General features: G+C 40.5%; 1 protein-coding gene across 1 annotated transcript; it reads left to right on the top strand.

The window, feature by feature from the left end:
- Positions 1 to 790: 790 nt before the first annotated feature.
- On the top strand, positions 791 to 23,796 carry BBOX1 (gamma-butyrobetaine hydroxylase 1). The gene is made up of 9 exons (XM_017827032.1): positions 791 to 1,088; positions 2,797 to 2,922; positions 3,530 to 4,096; positions 5,744 to 5,858; positions 15,279 to 15,477; positions 18,890 to 18,995; positions 21,159 to 21,355; positions 22,086 to 22,252; positions 23,408 to 23,796. Exons 3-9 carry the CDS (start codon positions 3,716 to 3,718, stop codon positions 23,566 to 23,568), a joined length of 1,326 nt encoding a protein of 441 aa, XP_017682521.1. The 5' UTR covers positions 791 to 1,088; positions 2,797 to 2,922; positions 3,530 to 3,715; the 3' UTR covers positions 23,569 to 23,796.
- The last annotated feature ends 284 nt before the right edge of the window (positions 23,797 to 24,080 follow it).

The raw sequence follows: 24,080 nt of genomic DNA, 5'->3' as shown, positions 1-24,080 counted from the left end.
ACTTTAGGTGGACCAGTGAGTTCTGCTTGCAGTTTAGTACAGAATGCAATTTCAAGTGTAAAATAGCAGCACAGGGATGCATGTCTGACTGAAAATGTCAAGGAGGGAAGGGAAATAAAAATCCTGGAACTCTTGCTGATAATTTAGTCTCAATTAATTTGCAATTAGCATCCAGCTTTTATGTAAAATTGAAAAAAATAACCCTGAAAACAACCAAACAAGGCAAACCTCTAAGCAACCGGCAAATTTAGGACTGTGTGTGATAAGGAGATCCATGTTGTGTGATTGATTCCATAAGCACCTTTAATAGCCTTCTAGAATGGGAGATGAGCTTTCTGCAGTGGCCTGATGCTATCAGGACCAGGTATTTGGATTTGGTTTTCTTTACCAGCAGTTCAGCTGTCTTGGACTCCAGGTTTTTCGAGACATAGTTGTATTTTTCTGGCATTTAGTATTCTGTCTTAACATTGTTTCTGGGAAAGCAGCAGTGTGACCCAGTAGCTATAGTTGTGCAAATGATCAGAAATGGAAGTGGCCATTTTGCCCAGTTACACCATGTATAGATACACTTACTAGAAAAGGGGAAAGAATGTTTCCTTTGTCATTGAGTGGGAAGGTAGAAGTTGGCTTCTGTGCACTACTTTCAAACGTGCAATTGCAGGATTTTCTGGAACAGTTCAAGTTCTTCACTGCTATTTGCATGCTCACCATAATGTCATATACACATTCAATGTAAAGAAAATTCACTTAATTAGAAATCAGGGAGAACACACAGTTTCCAGACAATTCCACACCATCCATGGACAGCTTTTCTTTCCTTACAGCATGCTGGAAATGGGCAGAGCCATCAGACAGGGATTTCTTCTTGTTCACATGGTAGCTAGGGGCTTGCAGGTGCTACTTGAGGAATACTTTGGCCTAGCTTTATGTGTTCTGGGAAAGAGGAGTGTCAGCACCAGGCTGGCTGCCTTTGTCATTCCAGCAGGAGCTGTTGGTTACCCTCTTCCTCCTGGCTGATTTGGAGCATTGGAGGCTGGTGATCCCTGGGACAGTCAGAGAGGCAAGATGTTGTGTCTTACATGACGCAGGTGAGAAAGAGGGGACTCGATGTGCCTGGCACTCATCTGGCACACGGGTCCAAGCTGAGAAGTACTACTGAGCACTGTAGTAGAAGTAGTGACAAGTCCCTGGTGGCTGTGAAATGCCATATTGAAGTAGCCCAGTGAAAACATGTTTGGGCAGCCTCTGTGCAGAACTTGGCCCAGAATACCCCTACCACCCCACTGTGGAAAAAATCCTCCTGGAAGGAGAAGCTTGTGCTCCGGTGCTGTGCCTAGGGGAAAAAAAGTAGTCTTGCAGGTCTATTCAATTTGTGTATCTAAGAAGAAAAACATCTAGAGGGCATACTTGAGCAGATATTTTTAGTCGCTGTTAACTGGGCTTTCGTTTTGACAGTGACACTATGATATGACTGACTCAAGGAAAACAACAAACAGCCTCTTTATTGTTACAGGATTGCTCTTGGTAGGGGAGTAACCCGAAGAATTTCTTTACAGTGAAGACAGAAACAGAAGTCTAGTGCAAACACTACAGTGTATTTAAATAGCAAATGCTTAATTTCACCACAAGGCATTGTCCAGGGGTCTGGCATTGTGACCCGTTACCATCAGGTAACCTACTGCCTTGAACAGAGAACTATCTTGAAACCGGTACAGATGTAGACAAATTTTATGGCATGTTGAAATGGTCATCCCTGTTTTTTTTTTATAACCCCTAAAACGCAGCAGAACTTTGCCTTCATATATAATAAAACTTTGTTCAAGAAATCTCAGAAGGACACTGCAGCCAGTGTAAATATTTTTGCAGTTAGAAAATTGCAGTACTTGGGCAGTGCTTTACAATTATGGTGGAAATCTGTACATATGCACTTACATGTGTATATTTCTGTACATATTTGTATAAAAAAGAATACATTCAGTCTGGATATGAACCCATTTGTTGGATAAAAGAAGTTTGGGTCTGTGTGCACAAAACTAGCTTGACTGCACTGCAAGTGAAGGTTGGTAATTACTGGATTCCAATGGGACCACTGTACTCAAACATGAGAAAGAAAAAAAAATCAGTATTCTGCTTTGCTGTACTCAATCATATGAAATAAAAACAAAAGGAGGCCCAAGGGCCCTGTGTAACCTAATTCTAAATTGTAGCAAAGGAAAAAATTAAAAAATGTTCGAATAACTCCAGAAGGCCTTTGTGAATCAAAAGACTGAAGCCCAGGAAGTTTTCCATGCACAAAGACAGATTGGTCCTGGTGCACCATCAATATTTTGCCCTGTGAGCTTAAGAACAAAAAGAAAAGGAAAAGATACTGAATAAATATGCAATATTTGAAGTCAGTAAAATCTATTAAGATATATATGTAATGACTTACTGATTCAGGGGGTCCTCCTCTGAGTTATTCTGAATAAGAAGAACATTAGGCCAGAACTTTCCTGTTTTTAAGATTTGGAGGCATCATCTTTCTGCAATACAGTATGCAGCTAGCTTTAAATAAAAGAGTAAATCCATAGAAAGCAGTGTGACTGTGAAAGGAGAAAAGAACTCTCACAGAACTCTGTTGTTGTAGCTGAAGTCATGATTACAAAGCTTTTCCTTTTCTTTTCCATTAGTATCCACAGCTGGGGTTAAGGTGTGTGTACTTTAAAGCTTCAGCTTTTGAACGTGGTTGGTAGTAGCTCCTACTTTTGGTTTGTGGAACTCATCTCAAGGTGTCTTTTTAATGTCTTTGTGCGATAGGTATTAAACTGACCACAGAAACAAAAGACAGCCAAGATGATGGATCACATTGAAAGGATTTTTGAATAGATGGGTCTGAGTACACCCTTTGTAAGCAACAGATGATGAATGTCCCTGAAGGTCTAAGTAAGTAGGGAGGGAGGGGAGAATCAGCTTAATATTGTCCTTTTGCTGTCCTGACTCCTTCAGTAAGAAGCTGCTCCTCGGGGTGTTTTAGGGACTCATCGACAGCGTTCTCCCTCCCTCTGATGATTTCGTTAAAGAACCTGTCACCAAACACTGGGAAATAAGCTCTCCAAGCAGTTTGTTAGGTTAGAAAGTCAATGTTACTTTATTCAGCACTGAGGTACATGGGGGATCACTCCACCTAGCATGTACACCGATTATCAAAACTTTTAACTATTTGTACTTTTAACTATTGTTTTAGCAAACAAAGGAATAAGTGTTGATTGGCTGCAAGTTACATAGTTCTCCTATTAATTAGTATTCTGTCTTCTATTTGTTAGTGATTTCTCACTTCTCATGGTAATTAGTCCACATTTCCAGTCTTTTTATTATCTTTTCTCCCAGATAGGGAGAGTTTCAGTACAATTGCTGCATTGTCTTTGTTAGTTTTTTCCTTTATCTTTGTTTTCTGCAAAATATCCATGAAGTCTATATAAATTCTGCATTCCTGGTGTCCAGTTCTCAGCACTATCCCTCTCTCCTGTGCTCTGTTAACTTCCTCCCCCAGGTCTGAGAGCACCAACGCATGTCAAGCCCTGAACTTTAATTTGTTTTTCTAACACATGGACATCACCCAGAGCTTTCCCATCAGCTGCTGTCTGTTTCAGGGATTAAATCTCTCCTCGACGTTTTTCCCCACTGCTGCATAGACGCCTTTTTAAAGGAACATAACCTGTTTCGTAACAAGCCCCAAATGTGGAGGGCGGTGGTTAACGCCCTGTCGAGGGCCAAAGTCCCCGGAGGCCAAGCATTCCGCCCGCTGCCGGCGCAGGAGGGCCGGAGCCTGCTCCCTGGGGGCACCCACTGCTGCCAGGGTGCCGTGCCGGGGCTCCACACCGCCCAGCAGCTCAGCATGAGCCCGGGAATACAGAAGGTGGAAGCTTTGGACGCGGGCCATTTTGTCCGTGTGGAGTGGGACGATGGAAGTGAGAGCCGCTACCCCTGCGTCTGGCTGAGGGACAACTGCCAGTGTCCCCTCTGCTTCCTGCCCTCCGCCGGAGCGCGCAGGCTGCTCTTCGAGGACCTGGATGTGAACATCGTGGCGAAGGAGGTGGCTCTGGCAGATAGAAAAAAGGTATTTGAAGCGAACCGTGATTCACCTTCTTGTGAAACTTGTCTAGCAATGCTTATTAATCTGAATTAGAGACAACTCCAATTTATACTCTAACCACAGTTTGCTTATCCGCGAACCTCGTCAGGTAATTTGAAAAGCTTTTAGGAAAAAAAACCGCAATTTGGGGAACTCGCATCTCCCCACCCTCGTATGAAACTTCGCTTTATAAAGGCTGCAGAAACCCAGGCTTCAGCTTTTATAATATAATAATGCTTTTGAAAATCCTGCCGTGCGCTTCTGCGTCGCCAGATGTTGAAAGGCAAATTCAGGCGTTTCCCGCACATTTAATTACACCTACACTTTTTTCTCTCTCTTTGTTCTTTAAGTAAATGGCTTGAAAATCAGAAAAACAAATGGCAAAGTGACAATGACTTAATCCATAGCAAAGGTACCAGTTTATTAGCTAATTTCCAATGCACAAAAGTCTTCATCTTAGAATGAGCGCTCAAACTGAAGTTGAATCCAACAATCAGAATTGGCCTAGTGTCTGTATCTACCTATCTGCATTAACATTTGTTCCTGAAAAAGGGGAGGTTATTGAGCAAGAGAAGACAGGAATTGCCCTCCCTATGATTTTTAATATTTCCTGCCATATAAAAACCTAATATATCATTTAGGTTTTATATGTTTTATTAAAAGAAACACCTGGCTCCTTTGGCAAACTCTTTCCCTTCATTTTACACTTAAAGATGTTTTAAATGTGTTGAATATTCAGCAGTCAACCCTGGGGCAGCCTCACTGCAGGGGCAGTTTGCAGGGGCTAAACTGTGCAGGAGTGTGTCTCAGCCACAGCATAAGGATCTCTGGTGAGGAATTCTGGGCTCCCAAGGTCATTGTTTGTTACCAGAATTAACACAATGTAAATTCATTATTCTATCAGGAAAATTAGGGATTGTGTGTTCCACTCAGGGACTGATGAAAGCACAGCACTAATCAATCCTAAACTGATAGTGGTGATTTACCATCATGTGAAAGAGCAGAATTATGTGAAATGGGAATTGATACCTGCTCAACAGTCCTGAGAATTCAGCTTAGGGTCTGTGCTGGACTGAGCTCTTTCAGTTCATGGCAAGCAAAGCCATATCCTTTCTTTCCATGTTTTTTTTTCAGGGTTTAAAAAGTACAACACTTTTTAAAAACTTATTTGAAAAGAGGAAAGACTTTTCAAAAGTAGGAGAGGGATTTCTCTCCTAGCATTTCTTTTTTGCCTCTCTGCCTTGTTCTTTTTCTTTTCTCACAAGCTGTCTGTTTTGCAAGATATTTTCACTCTTCTGAGTTGTGGTGAAGTGCTCTCCCCAGAGATATGTGCCAGTTTCTGCCTTTTCCTTCTTCCTTTTAAGTGCAGCTCCCACAGTGAAACCAGCAAATTAGGTCATGGATTCATGTGAAAATGAGCATTTATAAAAGGCGTCAGAATTTGGATGATGTTCAGGTTATGTTTTCATTAGTTGTTTGCTGTCACATTCCAGGGAATGCTTAATTGTAATATTACCGATCTAAATATTACAATTTCTGCAATTTCTAAGAGGGATTTTTTTTGTTGTTCTAGGCCGTGTTTTTTAATCAACTTTTTTTCTTCTAAACTTGTCTTTTGCTTTGTGTTGAAAGATCTCCATCACGTGGCCTGATGAACACGCAAGCGAATACGAAGCTGAGTGGTTGAAAAAACGATGCTTCTCTGAAGAAGCCAGAGCAGAAATGCAAGCAGATTTATTTTTACCAGGTAGGAATTAAATCCATGTCTGTCCTGCTTGTGTCAAATGCAAGGCAGTCCTGGCTAGAGGTGCCTGTGTGAGGACCAGGTCTGCCCAGCTGGAGCAGTGGCAGCCACCCTTGGTGCCCAGTGCCAGGCTGTATGTGCACAACAGGGACCCGTTGTTACCTTTCCTAACCTCTGTACCTGAGAGAACTGTAACTGTTTGGGCTGCATTTACTTTCCTAAAAGCCTTTTCTTTCCAGGATAGGGTTAGTAGGTCTCACAAATGAGCCTTGTGGACCGACAGTGGCCTATGTGACAATGCAAGTGTGTGTGTGTGCTGTTTAAACTATTTAATTTTTTCTAAATTTTTCCAAAAAGAAAGATTATTTAGAATTGCAAGAGAGCTATAATTGAAATATTTTTTTTCCCTTTCTGTGGCTGCCTAGTTAAAAAATAACTGTGTAGTGTAGCAACATGTAGTGCTGAAGTTCAGGATGTGTTTGCTTTGCATCCCATACATGTTGCAGTAGTTGACAGTCTTTTGGTCACAAAGCGTTTTGTGCAGCTGTCTGTAACATTTACCCACTCCAAATCACTCACCCTTTTGAGTGAATAATTGTAACCCCACTAGGATTGGCAGGATGCACATCCTCATTTCTTTGACAGCCTTTCAGACTGTGAGAATCAAATGTGTGAAAACTTGCAAGATTTCTGCTGTTGCTCTTAACTGTGTTCCTGTGAGATCTGCTGTTGCAGAAAGCTGTGCATCTGTATTCAGGGTTAAGACAGTATCTGTTAAAATAGGATATTACTTTAGAAAAAAAAGAAACTAGAGGTAGGCTGATGGTGTGAAACTCAGATCCAGGTATCAGTTTCCTCAGAGCTTAGGAAAGGCAAATCCCCAATTGGTTTATGCCCTTTTTGGGGGTATTTTATATTCTAACAAATAAAAGAAAGTTGGTTTGTGCCGTGTTTTTTTCCCTGAAAGATGAGAAATGGGAAAATATGTGGCCCTAGATCTGTCCTGCATCTGAGCTTTATTTGGCATTTTAGGGACAAATGAAGAGGCCAGTTATATTTCCCAGTTTCTGCAGGTCAAATATTCCTTAGCACCCGTTCTCCTAAACAAAAGCCAGCCTTTTATATCTGGTTTAAAACTTAAGTGATGAGTAATATTTCTATTCATTCCAGTGGATCCTATAACAGACTCTTCATAGTAGAGAAAGGAACAGTTTTTCCCTGGTAATATAAAAGTTTGTGTCTATTTTAGTTTTGGCAACAATAAACTACTGTGTTTACTATTTTGGAGGGTTGGGCATGTTTCCAGACTGAACATGGAGAAGATGCAAACCTCATTCAGGGAAACTAGGCTTGATTTCTCAGGGAGTTGAATTTTTATTTGTAAAAATGAAGATGCTGTGGAAACTAGCAGGCTACAAAACCCCTTTTGTAGCCTCTGAGGGATCAATGTAAATTGAACATTGCTTTAATTAATACTCAGGCAAAATAATCTAGATCTCTGGTTATATTTATTAACAAAGATATCGATAGTTAAGACTTCAGTAGCTGAGATTTCAGTATTTCAGATGTCATGCTACTTTTTTCACCCGTTATGAAGTCTAACTGGCTGTGATTTGTCTTCATTCATTCATTTGCACAGAGCTTACTCCTGGCTTCTAAATACAGTGCATGTTTTGGAAGCCAGTTCTCCCCTCTGCCACTGCTCTTCTCCAGTAGAGCCATCCAGGTGAAAAATATACACCAAAGATCTGTTTTATTTTTTGGGCAATGCTTTTTCAAATTCTGTTTCACATGGTAGATGTGAAGAAATACGTTTATAAAAATTACACTAATTAACTAGCCTTTTTTAGTGGTGTAATTCTGCTGTTCCTCATATTCTCAGAAAAGCTTTGGCTCATTATGATGGACAGCTTTTCCCAGCTTTTCCCAGGTTTCAGCTGCAAACAAAAAGGCTGCAGCCTGTGAGTTTGCTTGCTGGCTGGCTAAGATCTGTTTCTCATTGTGCATTGGGGTAAGTTTAGAACTCGCTTCCTTGTGGTCAGGGGAGTTACACACTGCAAATTACATGCCCTTAAGTAACTAATCATATCCCAGCAGTATAGGATTACAGACAATGATATGGAATACCAGCCCTGCATGCTGGTTCAACAAATAGAAACCCAAGCCCACCAGACTGCTGTAGTTAAAGGTTAACCTTCACTGCTGACATTGTCACAGCAGTGGCTATTTCTTTTCTATTTTCTTTTGCAAGTGGTTACTTGCTTTTAATGCCGCTTTTTTGTTTTTTTTGTTTTGTTTTTTTTTTTAATGTTTTTCCGTCATGGTTTCTGATTCAAAACCCCTAGATGTTGGGGGTTTTATCAAACCCAAAAAGAAGAGTAGGTCAGATTTTCAGTGCATGATGAAGTGACTGTACGTAGCTGTGTGGCAATATGTCAAGGCTCCCCTTTTAAAACATTGCCAAATCCTACCATGCAAAATGCAAAATCTCCTATTTGTGTATATCAAGGCTCATTTCAGCCCAGCTTACAAAATACTCCCAAAAGAACAGCAAAAGAGCCATATTCTACTTCTCCAGCTATGGTGTCTCAAAGATACTCTCCTTTTCCTTCCTGTTTACTTTTGTTCTCCCCAGCAAACATCACAGGAATGTTTTACCACCACTGTGACTCAGATGCTGTGTGTAGTAGAGGGTGCTTGTGAGAGACACTGAGTATGCCAGTATCCAGTCTCTCACTGCATTGCATTTGCTGAGGCTCATTTTCCAAGATGCTGGTATCCCAACAACAGGATGTCAGGGGAAAAAAATTAGGTAATATCACGATATTTTCCTACTGAGTGGAAGAAAAGATTGTGCAGAGGTAGTACCTAGTGCTACTTACTATTTTAAACCCTGGGTTTAGGTTAAGGTTTTAACATAAGTTTAAAGGTTTCAGATTATGATTGTCCTTTAAAATGTTGATATGATTTTGGATATATATCCAACTCCCACTGCAGTTTGAATCAGGATGTTAACAGCATCAGTGATACTTTCAGTTTCTCTGCTAGGTTCTGGGAGATGATAATTTTAAGAGGATGAAATTAAATGTAATTTTTTTACTAGAAGAGTTTGGTCATTTGAATTTATCCTGCAGTAATAATCAATAAGAGCTTAATGCCATGAGTTAGGCTGCCATACACATAACAATACAGCAGAAATGCACTTAGCTTTCAACAAACATTAAAACCCAAGCTGTAGACAAAATAATTTCAGATGAAGTAAGCTAATCTATGATGTGTAGACTTTCTTTCCTATATAACTCCAGCATAAAAGGTTTTGACTAGCACTGTCCCAGCCTGCATAGTAAATGGTGGATAATTCCAAGTGCTTGTTGATGCATGCACACCATCTGCAGGGACTGGGCAAAGGACATCTTCTCATTTTGTGCAGACTCTGATGCAGGTGATTTACTATGACTAGCCTGGTATGATCAAGAAATAGGATTCTTTTTTCTCCTTTCCCTCCCCAAATTATTGTTCTGAAATTGAAAGAGGCATTAGTTCTTTCAGAAGTATTTAATTCTTCCCATTTTGAAAATCTGGGGGTTTAGTTGTCGTAATATAAATAGACAATAAAACCAAAAAGTAATTCTACGAGGCCTTTGTTTTTATGCCTTATTGAGTTGTTCAGCTACATTTGTAAACATAAAGATTTTTAATTTGGCAACTGCAGCTGTGTTGTGCAAGTGAGACCCAAGGCTGCCCAAATGCTGATGGCTCATTCCTATCTTTCTTACCTCTTCAGCTTTCAGAGAGTATGTTGTAATATTTCTACTATAGTACCATGTAAACTGTATTAACTACAATTATGCAGTAGGAAAAGTCCTGCTATGCTGACTTGATAAAATAATGAAGAGCATGAGTGGGAGCAACTACCACCAGGAAATATTGGCAAAGATAATAGTCCCTGTACAGTTCAGTACAGCTTCCCTATAGATTTTCAGGCTGAAGAGGTTTTGTGGATAAAGATGGGAAGAAAGTTCCTGTTATTTGGTATGTAGAAAAAAAATGTGGGGGGCACACAAGTTTTAAGACTTTCAGATAGACATTTAAAAAAATTCTGTTAAATGAAAGAACTTAAATGTCTTCACATCACAGGATCTTTTTTTGTTCTATGATGTATGCTTTCCTGTCCCTTTTCCAAGTAATTATGGACCTTATAATTTGTCAAATTGTAAATATTGGACATAATACAATGCTTCCATCTGGACTTGAGGAGAAGGAAATTTTATAAATGCTGCTTATTTTAGTGCAGACCTTGGGAACTTGTGGCCTCTCTTCTCTGAAACATGAAATAGGATTTAAAAGCATTTGTGTACCAACCTGCACCTTTAAAAAGACAAACAAACCCGAGTCATTGAGGGTGCTGGCTGCACTTGTCACTGGAAGGGAATTTACATAAGAAAACTGAAACTCTGAGGACAGTTTATGGCCTTGCAAGGCAGGATTGAACTGTGTTTATGTCTCTCTAGCTTTGTTTGTTTTGTTGGTGTTTTGGAGGGTTTTTATTTTTTTGATGGGGGTTTCTTAAATACAAAGTAGTTAAACATTAAAAAAAAAAAAAAAAAGAAGCTGCTCAGTTTTAGTACCTGCTTGGGGAGTATCAGTGAAGAGTTCAGTTTCCTGGAAATTTTGCAATTTCCACATCATAGTGGTACTGTAAAGGTTAAACATCTCTTCAGTCAGTAGTCAGTGTTACAGTGCTATTCCTGAATACATTTCAGAGTCTGGCAAAGGCTAAGTTCCCAGTACATTAGCAGGGTTCACATTGCTGAGCTTTTACACAGAAAAATGATTTCTCTTGCAAGTAAAGTACAGAAACATTTTGAATGTAGCTTTTGTGTCCCTTTGGCTCCGTAGCTTTGGAGGTGTGTGGCCAGATGATGACCTCCAGTGCAGGGGGTCTGACTGGGAGGAGGATGAAATGGGTGGTTGTTCCTTGAATGTTCTCTACAGGCCTGTAAGGGTTGACAGTTTTGTTATGCTGAAGTCCAGCACAGTCCCAGACTGGTTTACTGTGTGTGCACTGTTTTGCAGTGCTGTGACAAAGCAGGTGTCTGTAACAAAACCAAAACCACCTGAAAACCCAACACCACAACCCGTGCCCTGCTGCAGAAGGGGCATCCCATATTAGGTGGAACTTCTAGCAAGAGCAGTAAGCATTGGGAACTTCAACAAGAGGACAGTCCATGTACCCATAGAAGCCTGGGACTCTTGGAGCTGCAGTTCAATTCCAGGTGCATATATTTATTTTTCAAAGTGAGGAAAAATGTCTTGGTATATCCCTTGAAATTCTACTCATTTCAGGAAGATGAGGAAAATATTTATTAGCAAGACATCAAGAAAACTAAGAAGGAAAAGATGAAACTTAGAATATTCCATTCATTTTCACATAATTATTTACCTGCACTGACAGTGAAGCTTAAATTTAAATTTGTCCTTCAAAGGGTCTTGTGTTCTTGGCAGTTCACACAGCATACCTAGGGCTAGTTCAATTTCATAACTTTTAATAGAGAAAAGGGAAAACGTTCGTATTTTATCAAGTGTGTGAAAGGACGTCTTGAGTTAAACACGGTGGAGCAGTGAGGTGAGATTATATCATTCCTCAAGGACTGCACTTTTTTCATTTTTTGCACGTTAAAAATTCAACAGCTTGTCAATCATACGTCAACTTTTTTGAAACACAGGTAGAGTACAGAAGATGGTCTATATGGATAGGTTATATTTGGGCATGTGTTGTGTTTCTTGGACTGTCTCTAACTAGCACTGGCCAAAGGAAAGAGGAGCACTAGTGGTTGAAAAATGCTGTAACTGTGTAGTGTCTGGCTTCAATTTTTTATGAGTACATTGTATTTTGTATTTGCTGCCTATATCTAGAAAGAGATAAAAAAGAAACCCCAAACCTGGCCTTCACATTTGTTTGAAGTATATTGTGTCCCTCAGTCACCAGGTGAAATTCCCCAGAGCTCTCATTTGAAAGCTCCCTGGAATTTGTAATAGTTTTGATTGGTCCTGTCTGTTGAAGAGATGTTGACATAAAGGAAGGTATAGGTGTTTTATAAAGAATGCCACCTGCATTTCTCAAATGTTTACGGTCTCATTTCTGCTGTGTAATCTCTGTGATTGATGACTGGGCAACTTAACTGAATGTTAGCTAAAATGCCAAGTAAGGTAGTTGTGATTTAAATAAAGCAATTATTCTATGAAATAGATAAAATGTTTTCCTGCTTTACGGTGCACTCTCCTAAAAATTAGCTGTTTTGGACTAAAAGCAAGGAAAAAGTTATATCTTTACTGTAACAGTAAGAGCTCTGATTCAATATTTAAGAGAATGCTTGACTTAAAATAATAATCTTTCAAGTTTTGCAAAAAAACTAGAATCAATGCTAACTTTGTACAAAACAAAAAAAGTAAGAAAAAGCATCTTTGTTCTTTTTACCCATTACTGTGCAACATCTTTGGTTTGAAGAGGTGTGTATGTTTATATCTGAGATAGATCTTTTACTGTGAGTTAGTTGAATACACCAAGTGAATGTTTTGGGCAGTGGCAGGCAGCAGGTGCAGTGGGAGCAGGGCAGAGGCCCACGGGGCCACTGGCATGGCAGGTACAGCTGTGCAGAGCCTGGGTGCTTGATGGCTCATGGCTCTCTGGTCTGGGCCATCCCTCCCCTCAGCACCTTTTGCTCCAGACACCCCTCAGGAAAGAAAAGACTTAGGCTTACGTGGAGCAAGTTGCCCAGAGAAGGTGTGGATGTCCCATCCCTGGAAGTATTAAGGCCAGGTTGGATAGGGCTTGAGCAATCTGGTTGCTTGAGCAACCCTACCCTAGCAGAATCATAGAATCATAGAACCAGCTGGGTTGGAAGGGACCTCTGAGATCATCAAGTCCAGCCCTTGATCCAACACTGCCGTGGTTCCCAGACCATGGCACTGATGCCACATCCAGTCTCATCTTAAAAACTTCCAGGGACGGAGAATCCACTCCCTCCCTGGGCAGCCCATTCCAATGGCTGACCACCCTCTCTGTAAAGAAATTCTTCCTAATATCCAGCCTAAACCTCCCCTGGCACAGCTTAAGACGGAGCCCTCTTGTCTTGCTGATCGCTGCCTGGGAGAAGAGACCAACCCCTACCTGGCTACAACCTCCTGTCAGGGAGTTGTAGAGAGTGATGAGGTCTCCCCTGAGCCTCCTCTTCTCCAGGCTGAACAACCCCAGATCCCTCAGCCTCTCCTCGTAGGACTTGTGCTCAAGTCCCTTCACCAGAAGGGTTGGAATGAGTTGATCTTCAAGGTCCCTTCCAATGAAACCATTCTACGATTCCATATTCTATGATATGATATGTGATATGATATATGATTCTGTGATAAGCACTAGTACAAATACAAGGGAGGAAACAATTACCAGTGGTGCTTTCTAGCAAGGCAGCTTAATAAAAGTTATATCTTGACCTAAGATTCATTTCCACTTGTAAACTTGTAGGAGTTTCATATTAAATGTACTAAGAGGGCTTACAAATGCAATTTGTAACAATAAAATTACTACCAACTCCCCGTAGCAGCTTTCTTTCAGGTGCATGGGCAGTGATTTCACTTGGCTTTAAACCCTGTACTCCTTTAAAATCCCTATGAATAAAGAAATAAAGAAAAGATCAGGATGGGTTCAGAGGTCCAGGTTCACTATATTAGGATGTTCTCTGGAATTCTATGAGCTGCAGAAAAAAATCAGTATTATCTGTAAAGTATCAAATGTGACCCACAACTGTGGCTTCCAGTGTCCTCTGCCAGTAACACAGACAAATTAAGTGAAAGTTAACTCCACTAACCCCTGTTAAGCTCCAGAAAGTGTCCTGGTGAGAGGCTTACTCCATGCTCCATGATTAACTTCCTGCCTTTTTGCTTTCTACATTACTGATCCCTTGAGTTCTTAGCTGAATGCACTGGAGCCATTAAAACCTAGGTGGTATGGTTTCAGTGTTGTTTAGCAAAATTGGTCCTGGCAGCATTAGTCTGTGGGGAAAAAAATGGGGGTGGGATGGGGGGCATGGAATGACCTTTTATTATTTTAACAAAGTGATCTTGGCCTATGATATTTAGGGGAAAACAAAGAATCAGGAGGATTTAGTTTAGTTATTATGTGGTTTTGCCTGCAGTAATGGATGGCTACAGCACTGCCTTTTACTGAAGGAAGTGAATTTGATTTTGGTGTATGTCTCTGAAAATCTTAAAGTATATGTAACAAGAAGTTCTAAACAGATGATTAACAAAGAGGTGCTTCCTACAGCATCCTGATTTGTCCTGGCTTCTCCACAGGGATAAATTACTCTATTGGTAGTTTTTTCCTAAACCTCCTGTATGCTACATAGTGTGAGTTGGCTACACTACTCACTTTTCACTGGTCTAGGTGTTTGATCCCTTTTAGTCTCTGATGATGCTTTCAGCAGGTGCCATGGAAAACCTCAGCCCAAATGGTTAAGGTTTACTGAAGTTACAAGCAAGTGAAACACTCCCAGAGAGAGGTGCGAGGGAGCTCCAGTGGTAGAGTTGCTCCAGCTGTGCTCTGGGATCATGGAATCACAGAATCACAGAATGGTCTGGGTTGGAAGGGGACTTTGAAGGTCACCTAGTTCCAAGCCCCCTGGCATGGGCAGGGACACCTTCCACTAGACCAGGTAGCTCAGAGCCTCGTTCAACCTGGCCTTGAACAGCTCCAGGGATGGGGCATCTACAGCTTCCCTGGGCAACCTGTTCCAGAGCCTCACCACCCTCACAGTAAATAATTTTTTCCTAATATCTAATCTAAACCTACTCTCTTTCAGTTTGAACTCATTCCCTATTGTCCTGTCACTACATGCTCTTATAAATAGTCTTGCCCCATCTTTCCTGTAAGTTCCCTTCAGGTGTTGGAAGGCCCCAGTTAGATCACCCTGAAGCCTTCTTTTTCCAGGCTGAACAATCCCAATTCTCTCAGCCTTTCCTCATACAAGATGTGCTCCATCCCTCTGATCAACTTGGTGGCCTCCTCTGGACTCACTCCAACAGATCAATGTCCTTCCTGTGTTGGGGACTCCAGAGCTGGATACAATATTCCAGAAAAACGAATACATGCATTTCTGATATACTGTTAACAAAAAATACCCCTTTCAAATGGTCTTTCATTCAACTTCTGCATTAAAATTCTGTTAGCACAATGTTTTGCTGAATTTTATCATAAAACTTGCTTGTCATCCATGCAAACTCAGGGACCCCATTTTAGGTGATTGACTGCAGGACTGAGAGCATATTCACAAAAGCACAGAAGTCCCATTAACTTCAGACTTCTACTATGTCCTGAGTTTTTATGCTAGAACAGCTAAGCACTTGTTTTCTCTATTTCTTCCCTTTCAGAACGCCAGTACTGGGGCTCAGACCTTCAACTTCCCAAAATACCTTTTGAAGAAATCATGTACAATGATGAAAGTGCATACAAGTGGCTGTGCACCCTAAAGAAAGTAGGAATTGTTCTACTGACAGGAGCTGCTACAAGGCAGGGAGAATTGATTAAACTTGGCCACAGGATTGGGTTCCTGCGCCTCACTTTTTATGGGTGAGTTTTGTTTTTTAATACCTTTGCTTTGCGAGCTTTGTAATCACCTCTAATGTTCTTCATTTAAGCTTGCTGGATCTATTTTGTGGATTAAGTTATTAAAGCAAGGTGTATGGGTTTTTTCTCTGTGCGTTAGAAAATCTGGCATCAAGTTTATATTCTGTACAAGAGGATTGCTTTGTTGTCAGTGGCAGGGCAGAAAGATGTAAAGAAGAGCAGCAGTAACCTTAGCTGCTGAGAGAAGGAGAAGCATCTGAAACCAGATGATGTCAAATATAAGATAACAAAAAGATAGAGTTACTTATCTATACCATGGAACAAAACCAAAAATCCCTAATCCACTCCCCTTCTGAAAAGAGGAAGTTATCTGTACTGAGACTTTTTCTTAGTCTGGTTTGGAGTCACAGAAATAGGTAAGGCTTAGATGATGCTATTGTGGCTCACATCACCAAGAATATGGGCAGAGTACCCCCTTCCCTGCTTTCAACAGTCTGCTCTGAAAAGCCATAACCAATCCCAACAAGCACAGCTCAGTTGCAGGAGTGCAAGCAGGAACTTGTGAATCATCCTTTTGATGCCAAGAGGGAGTAAACTGCACCTCTAACTCCTCAAGCACCTTACTAGGTGGGTAGACAAATGAGGATGGCAGCTCACATCTTACTGAGCTGAGTCAGTGACTTCCATCTAGCTGACTAAAGAAGCAGTGTTATTAGCTAATAGGTATAATAATTTTCATCTCTGGAACAGGATTTAATTTCTTATTGGCATCCAGTTCTGGGGTGGCTTTTACAACTGTAATAAAATAATAACTTTGGGTAATTTCCTTGCTGTTTCACTGGCAGCCAAATACAAGGCCTACCAAATATTATAAATAAAAGGATAAACCTGGAACTGGCAAGCTTGCCAAATAAAACATTACCTCAGAGCCATGAATTTTAAACTAAAATGTAACAGAAATTAATATAATTCTGACACATGGGGAAAAAAAAAGCGCCTTTTTTCTTGTCTAGATGTGTGCTTGGTGCAAGCTCCCTAAAATGTCATTACTGTAAAAAGTGGAAACATTCTCTGTACCAGCCACATGACAACATCAAGGGTTTCCATGCTTTTAAATTAACCTTTTTCTTTCCCTTAAGGGGAGGCCAACTCCATTAACAAAGTCTCCAGTCATAACACAGTTAATTTCTCCAACTTCTCATCCTCTGAACCTCATGTTCCTCTGTTCTGAAGCCTTGTCCAGTCCTTGGTGTGGCATGAAGGCCGTCCTTCGGAGCACCAGCACTCCCATGGAAACAGCCAATCCATCTGTATACCCCAGAGGGCTTCAGTGGCAAGGGGACATGGGCCCCAATTCTCAAATGAGTGAGACATGGACTTTTAATGAAGTGCAAGACCAGATGATTCAGATGTGGCTTCAGTTGCCAGTTCAGCAGTTTTGCAGGACTAAGGATGTAACAGCCTGTTTTTCTGCTCAGGGATACTGAGCCCCTGTTGCTACTTAATGCAAAAGATTGCTACATCTGCTTGGTGCCAATTTTCCTGCTCTGTCAAACAGCCTGAGCAACGGGCTTTGAAATCTGACCTTAATTACTAAACCACAAACCATTCCACCCAGCTTTGCTCTCCCTAAAGGCCAAGAGTCCTCTGGCATTACCTGCATATTCTTCCCTTAGTTCTTGTGTGCTCTCCTCATGGCCGAGTTGACGCTTCAGCTCAGTTGAGACTAAGACAAAGTGAAGTTGATTTTTTCACATTCAGTGCTCAGCTCCCTGTTAGCATCTCTGACTTCAAGTCAGTAACTTGAACTTTGACCAAAGCTCTCTGTATGGAAGGAAAGCTCCAGGGGACCAGATCCCCTCACAAACCCTGCCAGCACAAAAGCACTGGCTGCTTTTGCAAAACCTTATAATGATTTTATAGAGTATTACCACTCCAGCAATTTTACATATTGCATATAAATAAGAAAATTAAAATGTTTTAATTTTTTTTAGAACCATCAAGTGACATTGTAGCCTATTAAATTAAAGATGGAGCAAACCTAGCTGCCCTCAACACTAAGCACAAGGATGATATAAGGGGCTGGTTTTTGGCTGTCAAATTTGGAACTGTGGAAGTGTGGTTGAAATTATCATACTTGAGTAGTGAGGTCATCTAGTGATGAATATTTGCTGTACCAAATAGTAAAAACTATTTCTCCCAGGCAGTTAAACACGTTTGCAAATATTCAAGGGGCTTTTCCCTCTGGCAAGTGAAGAAATTTAGTTTTAGCATTTTGCATAGTTTCTATACTAAATACCACTCAAAACCGACAAACAAAAGCGTTTGTGTCCCGTATATAAATAATTTTTGTCCGCATATTCTCTAGCATATTTTCTTTTTAAACTGTTTTTAAGAAGTAAAGCTAGACATACACCGTCTGAAACTTAATATATTTGGTCTACAGTATTTCACAAGGGAAAACGAGCTTCATAATTCCTTTTAAACCACTTACACGCCTGCGATTACATGGGCTGCGTATGGTGACCCACACTTTTTCAGACATATGTCTGTAGCTATAATGTGCATCTGCTGAGGACTGTCTTCAGTCGTGTGAACTTTGTACGAACAAAACCTGTGGTTCTTGGTCTTAAATCCTCCTGCACGGTGTATCACTGGAAACACATCTTGTTTGTGCTGCAAGGTGAAATATTCGCGTCTTCGTGGTACCACCGTGACCTATTTTTTTCACTGCAGTTGTCAGAAAACATTTTTACTGAATTTTGTCAAATTCCAAGACAATTTGTGTAACCAAATAAACGGGGCTAGAGTGTGTCACCGAAAGGGAAGAAGTTTCAAAATCTTTCATCCAGATATTTCCTCCAGCGGCAAGTCTTGGAGTTAGAGGAAAGATCCCCCTGCAGATAGATACTCTATATTTTCTAAGGTTATAAAACCTTAAAAATAAGTTTTGGGGAAAGTTACATAGCCTTTATCAGTTTTATACTTCACTGATAATGTGCTACATGTGGCAGAGGAAGGTGGAAGGTTGATAAAAAGGAATGGGCCAACTTCAACTTGCTTCTTTCTGAAGCCTCAGCACTAAGATGATGATTTCTCCTGGCAGAAGCCTCTTGGTTTGTGTCTTCAACTGGCCTTTACATTCAGCAAAGAGCCACCACTGGAAAGCCATTGTTCTTCTAGGTACTGCACTGGGGACAGATGTCCCTTGGCACACTGAAGTTTATCTAGGGCTGCTGAAATAAGCCTTTGTTGGGGTGGAGAGACACTGCTAAATCCTGATTTCTTTATAATGTTACAGTATTTTCATGTTCAAAGGTGAAATTACTCTTTTCTGCTGTGATTTCACAGTTCCAGTGTGTACTGTCTGGCATGCTGTTCCAACATGTTTTCTCTTTTCCCTTTCATTATAAAGGCCAACTTGGCAAGTGCAAGACAAAGCAGATGCTAACAATGTAGCTTATACAACTGGGAAACTGTGTTTTCACACTGATTACCCTGTTCTGCATCATCCACCTGGGGTGAGTTGAATGTACCGACTTTTTCAGCCCACAAAAGGGGAAAGGGAAATGTTCCTATAGTGTGAAATATGTTTAGCATTCAGTGACTCTGAATTTTGTCTTAAAAGAGCAATGTAAAAATAACAATGTATTAATACACGTATAATATAGTATATACACATGGGCATGCAATATATGCAGTATGATGTAAATTCAGCATAATAAGCCCATTATATGTCCCATAATGATTAAATTAAATTCATGAAGTGTTGAAAATATTACCATATGAGAAAACTTCAGAGTCCTGTGTGTGCTTTGAATACTGCTTTCATTATATTACAAAAGGTAGCTGTCTAAATGCTATAGTCAAGTTGTGACTTTTTAGGACTCATCTGTTCAGTTCAGGAGAGGAATAGAGGAAGAAATATTATTAAGATGGTATACTCTGTTTTCTGTGAATTGATACAAGATAGACACTTGTTTGCCCTTTCATAACAGACAAAAAAAAAGGGCCATTCTTTAAAACTGGACAACCACAAAAAATATGTTTTCACCCTGTCATATCAAAGTGTAGTCTACATAATTCACATAATTCCAGAGAACTGGAAAGTAGTAGAAACAGGTAAAAAGAAACAAAGACAATGCTGGAAAAGTTTGCACCTATAAAACTTCCCCTTCTCTTGCTGTGGAGTACTTTGTTGTTTCTGTGCTTAAAGAAAAAGCCAATGTGATTTACCCACAGGTAAGTACTAAATTCTTCACACTAAGATTACCTTTTCATCATTTAGATACTGTTGATGTAGAGTAAGAATGGAACAGCACTTCATTAATAGAGAGCAGATGTGAATTATCTCATTGTCCAGTCTGTGCCAAAGCTCACACTCTGCTATGAAACATGAGAAAAAGAGTGTAACGTTTTTCATTCAAACGTGCTTGTAAGAAATAAAAGTATTAAAGTACATTGAATTGTTTATGGACATTGTCCCAAATGTGCAGTTTTCTTTATATATCTAGTTATTACACAATACTTGAATTCTTTAAACGTATTTATTACAAATATGCGAAGGCCTGTGTTTAAAAGGATAATGATTAGTTTCAGAACTGTCCCATAAAAATTGTTTTAGGATTTTCTAGGACCATAACGTGACTTACATTACTGCAGCCCTCCTTAGCAGGGCCAAGCTGTGCTTACCCTGTGCAAGGCCAGCTGTGGCCACAAAAGAACCTGTTGCCTTGTGCTCCCTTCAGTGGGAGCCCTGCCCACAGCTTCAGTTTCCCCCTTCATCACCATCAGCAAGGTCTGTGGGTCCAGCTGGTAAGGAGAACAAACCTTCTTCTCTGTTCCTCTTTCTCCTGCTGAGGTTTGTTGTGGGTTTGGTTTGTTTGGTTTGTCGTTTTGCTTTTGGTTTTTTGGTTGTTTGGTTGTTTGGTTTTGGTTTTTTGTTGGGTTCTTTTTTAATTCTCCTAGTGATCTCAGAAATAATTCACCAGCATGGAAGGGGGGCCAAGTGACAAAGGTAACAAGCTTTGGTGTGACGGGTGTATTTTGTGTCGTTTGCAAGACGAGCGATTACACTGTGGGTGATGCTGGACTCTCTACAGCCATGGGGACTTTTACTGCTTGTGTCAGCAGTAAAACTACACCAGTGCCCAGTTTAGGCTTTCTGCTCCGTCCTACACCTTGGCAAATTCACTCTGAAGTGAAATGAAACTGTCTTAATCGTACTTTGTGAGAGAGACACTGGGCCTGTTGCCTTCTCTGACAACCACCTTTTCCTTCTATGAGTGGACAGTTCACAGCAGGTGTTGTTTTTGCAGGACAAAGCTAATCCTCCTTTTTGACATAAGACCTCAGTGCATTTAAAACTATGTGACTGCCACAAAGAGGGACTCTAAGGAAAGAAGCAAGACCACTTTGCCACTGACTTCCAGGTTGCAGCCATTAGAGTATAGCCAAAAGGGGATGGATTTATGAACACGCTGCTTTAATTTTCTTCCTTTGTGGTAGTGGTGGCACAGTGTTGTGAAGCTGCAGTAAATGGGAACTCAGGCTTTCACTGGGAAAACAACAACAACAACAACAAATCAAAAAAAAAGAACCACAGCTATGAGGGAACTGATACTAATGAGCTGTTAAATATGCAAGCTAATTACTTTTCTAAATGAGCCGTTAATTCATTCCAGGTCCAGTTTCTCCACTGTATAAAGCAAACAGCTACAGGAGGTGAAAGTGAGGTTGTAGATGGATTCCACGTATCCAACAAGCTGAAGAAACAAAATCCTGAGGCATATCAGATCCTGTCCTCTACTGCTGTAGACTACACCGATGTTGGGGTGGACTTCTGTGATTTTGCTGTGCACTGTAAACAAAGGATTATAGAGTGAGTAGTTTCAACGAGACCTAAAAAGAAAATCCCTGTTGTGTTGTGGATTACATTTGGGTAGAAGAAGGTCTGCTCCTGCCACCTTGTGGGAAAACACTGGTTTAACTTGGTCTGCAGTTTTGGGTTTTGGTGGGGTTTTCTGTTTGTGGGTTTTTTGCCAACGTGTGACTTGTTCTGTGCATTGTTCCACTTATTTGCAAGAAGTGGTGGTAATTAGAGCAACTCCTTGGCACAGGCATGGGTTAGCAGCAGACAAGTCTGTTACTAAATGCCGGCCAATGTGACATCTGTATCATGCCAAAGAGAGGCCATAATTTGAAACATTTAGATTAAGAACTACATACTATCAAAAGATCAAATGCAAACGTTCATATTCTTTTCTGATTTTAAAAAGTTTATCATTCTACAATTAAAGGGTATGTAATATAGATTTTTTTGAGAATTGAGTGTCTACACTTTCTCCCGATTATCCCTTTTCCTGATTAGGTTCAATTATCAAAATTCAACCCAATAACAATCTGAATTTCACTATTGAAACATACTGACATTCCAGCAGGAGAGCTCAGTTGTTGTTTAACCATGTTACCATGTTTCAATAATATCAGAATACCTTTCTTTCCTCCCCTCCCTCCCCTCCCCTTTCCCTTCCCCTCCCCCTTCCCTTTTCCTTCCTCTTTTTCTTTCCTTTTCCCTTTCCTTGCCTTTTCCCCTTCCCTCTGTTTCATAGCATAGATTCCAGAGGCCAAGCAGTTCGCATCAATTATAATAATGCAACAAGAGACGCCGTGTTTGACATACCAGCTGAAAAAGTGAGGCCATTTTATGCAGCTCTAAAGGAATTTAATGATTTATTAAACAGTGCAGAACACAAGTTTACTTACAAGCTGAAACCAGGTCAGTAAGTTGCTTCTCCTCTCAACAATTTTTCACATGTTTTTCCTAACTGTCAAAACCCTTGAGCATTGTCAGCACTGAGAGGAAATTTCAGTCCTTCTCTCGACTGTTTTATTTCATACTGCAGTCTTAAGCTCATCTAATAGATTACTTTTGCCATTGTTACAGTATAAAGAAATAAAAATAGGGGGGGAGTAGAGTCTTTCTATTGATTAGTCCATTGTATCTTTATGCAACATACAAAACTACATTTTATACAAATACAGTATTGGAAATTGATATGTCCATAGCACCACAGATGGGAAATATACTTCTTGTTTCATTCCCCAGCTATAAAATAAAGATATGAATAGTCCCTCATCTCTCAAGAGATGTTACAAAAGTAGATTCATTAGTGTATCTGACTGCCTCATACTGTGATGTTAGTGTCTTTAAAATGTCTATGAGGAAATTAATCTCTTGCTCTTGGGAACATGCAATAAAATAATGTGTAAGATCACATAATAAACAGTGAAACAAAGTACCTTACATTACATTAGTGACATCCATCCTATTGACTAATGCACCAAAATGGTGGTAGAGGGAATTGGGAGAAGAAAAGAAAGACTGTAAGGTTATTTAATTAGAGATTTATCACAACACTGGCACACAAGGGAGACAAATTAAATTTGCATTCCAGCCTTAATTCAGTGATTTCCTAACTTTCAATGGCTTGACTTTGTTCTCATAGAATTCTCTTAACAGGGATAGTAGCACAGGATGTGTTCAGTACAAATAATACCAGACTGATCAAATAAAAAAGCATCCGAGTGGCTTTCACCCATTTTATTTATTTCACACGTTTTTATTTGACTCGTGTGTATTTGCTGTAGTTGTCTTTCTCCTCAAGGCTTGCTTTTCTCAGCATGTGCTCTCTACCACTCTGCTTTTTAAATCCTGGTTATACAAGAAAAGAGACGTCAAAAAGGACCTGCCCTCTGGTTGAGAATGACCAACTAAGTTAAAATTACTGTGTTGTTGGTGCTGTGTTGTATCTCCAGCTGAGCTACTTGAAATTACTGCTCCCTAACTGTTGATGTGAGCCTACCTCCCTGTCTGTTTGAAGGAACCCACTCTGACATTCCAGCTACTGAACTTGGTGCCATCTCTTTCCAGGAGACATAGTGACGTTCGATAACTGGCGCGTGCTTCACGGTCGCCAGAGCTACCCCTCGGGTTCAGGAGTGACACGTCACCTGGAAGGTGCCTATGCAGACTGGGATGTGGTCCTGTCACGGCTCCGGCTCCTCAGGAAGAGGGTCCTGAAGAGGGACTGAGTTTTCTTCGGACTGGAAGGAGCGAAACGTGGATTGTCTAACCTCGATGACAACGACACCGGAATCAAAAAATGGAGTCTTCTTTTCAGAAACTAACGTCGCTTTTGACAAGGGCTTGTCATTGAACAAGGGGAATGGCTTTAAACTGACAGAGGGGACATTTTGATTAGATATTAGGAAGAAATTCTTTACTGTGAGAGTGCTGAGGCCCTGGAACAGGTTGCCCAGAGACTCTGTGGATGCCCCATCCCTGGAAGTGTTGAAGGCCAGGTTGGGTGCAGCTTGGAGCAACCTGGTCTAGTGGAAGGTGTCCCTGCCCATGGCAGGGGAGTTGAAACAAGATGATCTTTAAGGTCCCTTCCAATCCAAACCATTCTATGATTCTGTCATAAATATATTTTTGAGTTCTATAAGCTAAGAAATGTGTTGTTCATAACAATTTAAGATTTGGCTGTGCCCTGGTCTTTGAATCTATAAATGTATTGCTACCTCTGTCAGTTTATTTGCTTTTT

This window comes from Lepidothrix coronata, unplaced genomic scaffold (assembly GCF_001604755.1).
Source record: "Lepidothrix coronata isolate B3197 unplaced genomic scaffold, Lepidothrix_coronata-1.0 Scaffold133, whole genome shotgun sequence".
NCBI lineage: Eukaryota > Metazoa > Chordata > Aves > Passeriformes > Pipridae > Lepidothrix > Lepidothrix coronata.
Note: the sequence above shows the minus strand (reverse complement) of the source record. Positions and strands in the feature narration are given on the sequence as shown.

Coding starts and splice junctions, on each gene's coding strand:
- BBOX1 (XM_017827032.1), top strand. CDS start 3,716: ATGTGGAGGGCGGTGGTTAACGCCCTGTCGAGGGCCAAAGTCCCCGGA. Junction 4,097..5,743: donor CTCTGGCAGATAGAAAAAAG/GTATTTGAAGCG, acceptor TTGTGTTGAAAG/ATCTCCATCACGTGGCCTGA. Junction 5,859..15,278: donor AGCAGATTTATTTTTACCAG/GTAGGAATTAAA, acceptor CTTCCCTTTCAG/AACGCCAGTACTGGGGCTCA.